Source organism: Poromitra crassiceps, assembly GCF_964638095.1.
Source record: "Poromitra crassiceps genome assembly, chromosome: 6".
Taxonomy (NCBI): domain Eukaryota; kingdom Metazoa; phylum Chordata; class Actinopteri; order Beryciformes; family Melamphaidae; genus Poromitra; species Poromitra crassiceps.
Window position 1 is genome coordinate 1167501 of NC_139627.1, and position 2939 is coordinate 1170439.

General features: G+C 47.8%; 1 protein-coding gene across 1 annotated transcript in view; it reads left to right on the top strand.

Annotated features, from left to right (window-relative positions):
• Positions 1-2046, top strand: part of LOC310778784 (uncharacterized protein) — a gene marked incomplete at its 5' end in the record, with an annotated part of 33865 nt that extends 31819 nt beyond the window's left edge. The window contains 2 exons of the mRNA XM_083639232.1: positions 53-267; positions 1268-2046. Of these exons, the coding sequence (XP_083495358.1) occupies positions 53-267; positions 1268-1271 (219 nt within the window). The 3' untranslated portion in view covers positions 1272-2046. The remainder of the gene's footprint in view (positions 1-52; positions 268-1267) is intronic.
• Between the last annotated feature and the right edge of the window lie 893 nt (positions 2047-2939).

The following is a 2939-nucleotide window of genomic DNA, read 5'->3' on the forward strand; positions in this document are numbered from 1 at the left end:
TGTGTGTGTGTGTGTGTGTGTGTGTGTCTCTCTCTCTCTCTGCCTCCCCCAGCTGGTGTCTCTGTTGTTGGATCTGGAGGCTCTGGGTGTGTGTGAGGGTTCGTTGGTTGGGTCCTCGGAGGGGGACTGTCCGCTGGCAGGACGGTCGGCCTCCTGCCAGCTCCTCATCGCCCTCCCTGCCCTCACCTGCCCCGCCTGCAGACAGGACAGACCCACCCCCCCCACAGGGGGCAGAGAGAGCTTTCCTTCAATGTCTCGCCTGAGGAGGTAAAGACTTTGAAGCTGTCCAGATGTTCCTGCAGTGACCAAGAACCCTAATCCAGTCCACCTGGAATGTTTTTATTGTCAGATATGATTTAGTCCAGTAGGGAGCCAGGACTGGCCATTTGGAGAGAAAAAACGTATATTGAGTTCACGTTTTAGTCCATTTGAGTGCAAGAGATTAGGGGCTGTCAATCTTCCTCTATAATCCAATTCGATTTTCAGTGCTGTATTATTTTAATATTCAATTTGTATTCAAATGTTTAATGACATTTTAATGCTCAAATTTAGCCTGTTCCTCTGTACCTGCTTATAAAGCCTACTAATGTCTATCAGCATGTTGTTATTGTTATGTACCATTCTGTCTACTAGAGGGCCGTCCAACCACTCAAATGAACTTCTAGAAGGAATGTCTAGAATATTCAAAATAATGTTAAGCTCATCACAAATAGTCCAGCAATGATGTTTCATTATAAAGAAGACATTGTTTTTGCAGGGCTCCAGAGTGTGACCAATTGGTTCCACTATGCGGCCTAAAAAGTCATTGGTCGCACCGAACAACAGCACTACTGTAGCACCTAACATTTAGCAGGTGTGTGTGTGTGTGTGTGTGTGTGTGTGTGTGTGTGTGCGTGTGTGCGTGCTGTCTCCCATCATCATGCACACACAGAAACACATGGAAATACCAAGATAACATATTTTTAATGGCTTCTGTGTGCTTTATTTAGACTTGTGCAGAATTGTTTTATTTTGAAAATCCGACTGGAAGTCGTATTGTTCTTATCGTGAGCGGAACACAGGAGGGCAGAGATCCAGCCTCAAATTCTCCGGTCTAACGTTAGCAGGTTAGCTGGATGGCGTGACCATAGTCACAAACAGATGGAATTAAAATGGTCAGACAACTCCCGGGCTCTGTAGTCCAGGACTCCATGAATGAATGAATGATTGAATTAATTTCTTTCTTTCTTTATTTTTTTTTAATGAAAATTGATTGTCTGTATTGCAGGTAGAGAGACCATCATCTTTAACACTTGGTTTGCTGCAGACCCCCTGGAACCTCCCCCAGGAACCCTGACGGTCCCCGGGCCCCACTTTGAGAAGCCCTGCTGTGAAGCTGTGGCGTTTAAACAGGAAGTGTTTCAGCAGAGCTGCTGTGGAGAGACCATCCAGACTGAAGAGGCAAACCCAGAGGAGACATTAGGCTCGTTTGACATGAGCAAGTTCTGCGCAGATTGGACCAGCGACTTGCTTGGCCCGTTGGTTAGAAAGGGTTAGATGATGATGGTTAGAAAAGAGAGCGAGGCGGGTGCAGATTTGGAGCGAGGCGCCACAGTTGCTCCCCACTAACTGCACAGCTCAGAGGAGGACGAGAAACGCATCAAGCTGAGCGCCCATTGGTTCAACACAGGTGCACCACAAACCCACAGTGAAGTGTAGAAACTTCAATTTAATATCTATTCCAAGTTGCTTACTGCTTACATTAAAATAAAAATACGTAATCTGAAGGGCTGGGTCATTTGAGCAGTGGCGATAATGCACGTTTTCATTTGTTTACAAACCGCTGTTAAACAAAACTGTGGAGTTTGCATGTTCTCTCCGTGCCCCCTGGGGGTTTCCTTCATATAGGAACCCCTTCACCAAAACATGCAATATCCTGGTTGCTGATGTGGTGCCTCCTCTGGTCGTTCGGGGCGCCTGTTCGGAGGGAGAGGAACTCGTTGGAATAGCGTGATCCTCCCACGTGCTATGTCCTACCAGTGAAGCTTCCCCTGTCAGTTGAAAAGAAGCGGCTGGCTAACTGCCCATGTCTCGGAGGAAGCATGGAGCTAGTTTGGGCTCTCCCCAGATCAGCAGAGGGTGGAGCAGCAACCAGGATCAATACAAACTGTAGAAGAGCAGTGAGTGTGCAGTCGGCTGCTCTCGTCTGCTTTCCAGGGGAGGCAGCAATCATCTCAAACAAGCACATTTTGTTTCCTGACATCAGCCCACAGGACTTCTGGGTAATGAAGTCCGCAGCATGCCTCTCTCCTCTCGCTGCCACTCGGTGTCGCCAAATGTGAAGTCGCCAGAGTCATTGAAGATAGTCGCGCCAACGGAAGTCCAAAATGCTTGATCACAAACGGTCCATTCTGCGACAACACTACAGCGCAGCTTAATCCAGAACCTAACTTCCGGGGAACTATTGGGAGGTTACACACACACACACACACACACGAAAGTGCTCTATTGGAGTGAATGGAGATGACTCAACTCTGACTATCTCAATAGCTCTGGAAGTGGCCTCATGCAGCTTGGACTCCATGCTGCTGCTGGAATAAAGTCCACTCTGAAAACACTGGAGAGGAGAGGCTGATCCCAACCACAATCCCTTTCTGACCCCGTTGACCCTGGGCTCGGGTGTGGGCCCTGAACCAGAACTTGACTACCTCACTGTGTCTGACAGACTGATCCTGCAGTGTGCCGTCTGTTTAGATGACTGTTTTATCACAGACTGATCCTGCAGTGTGCCGTCTGTTTAGATGACTGTTTTATCCTGAACTCTGACATCATCACCTGCTGTGTGATGACTCTGTCTATTTCCAAAATGTCCGATCCGTTTGAGAAAAGTCTCAAAGTAACTGAAGTGTCTCCTTCCGTTTGTCTAAATCCAGAGGATCAGGCTGCAATGTCTCTCATTC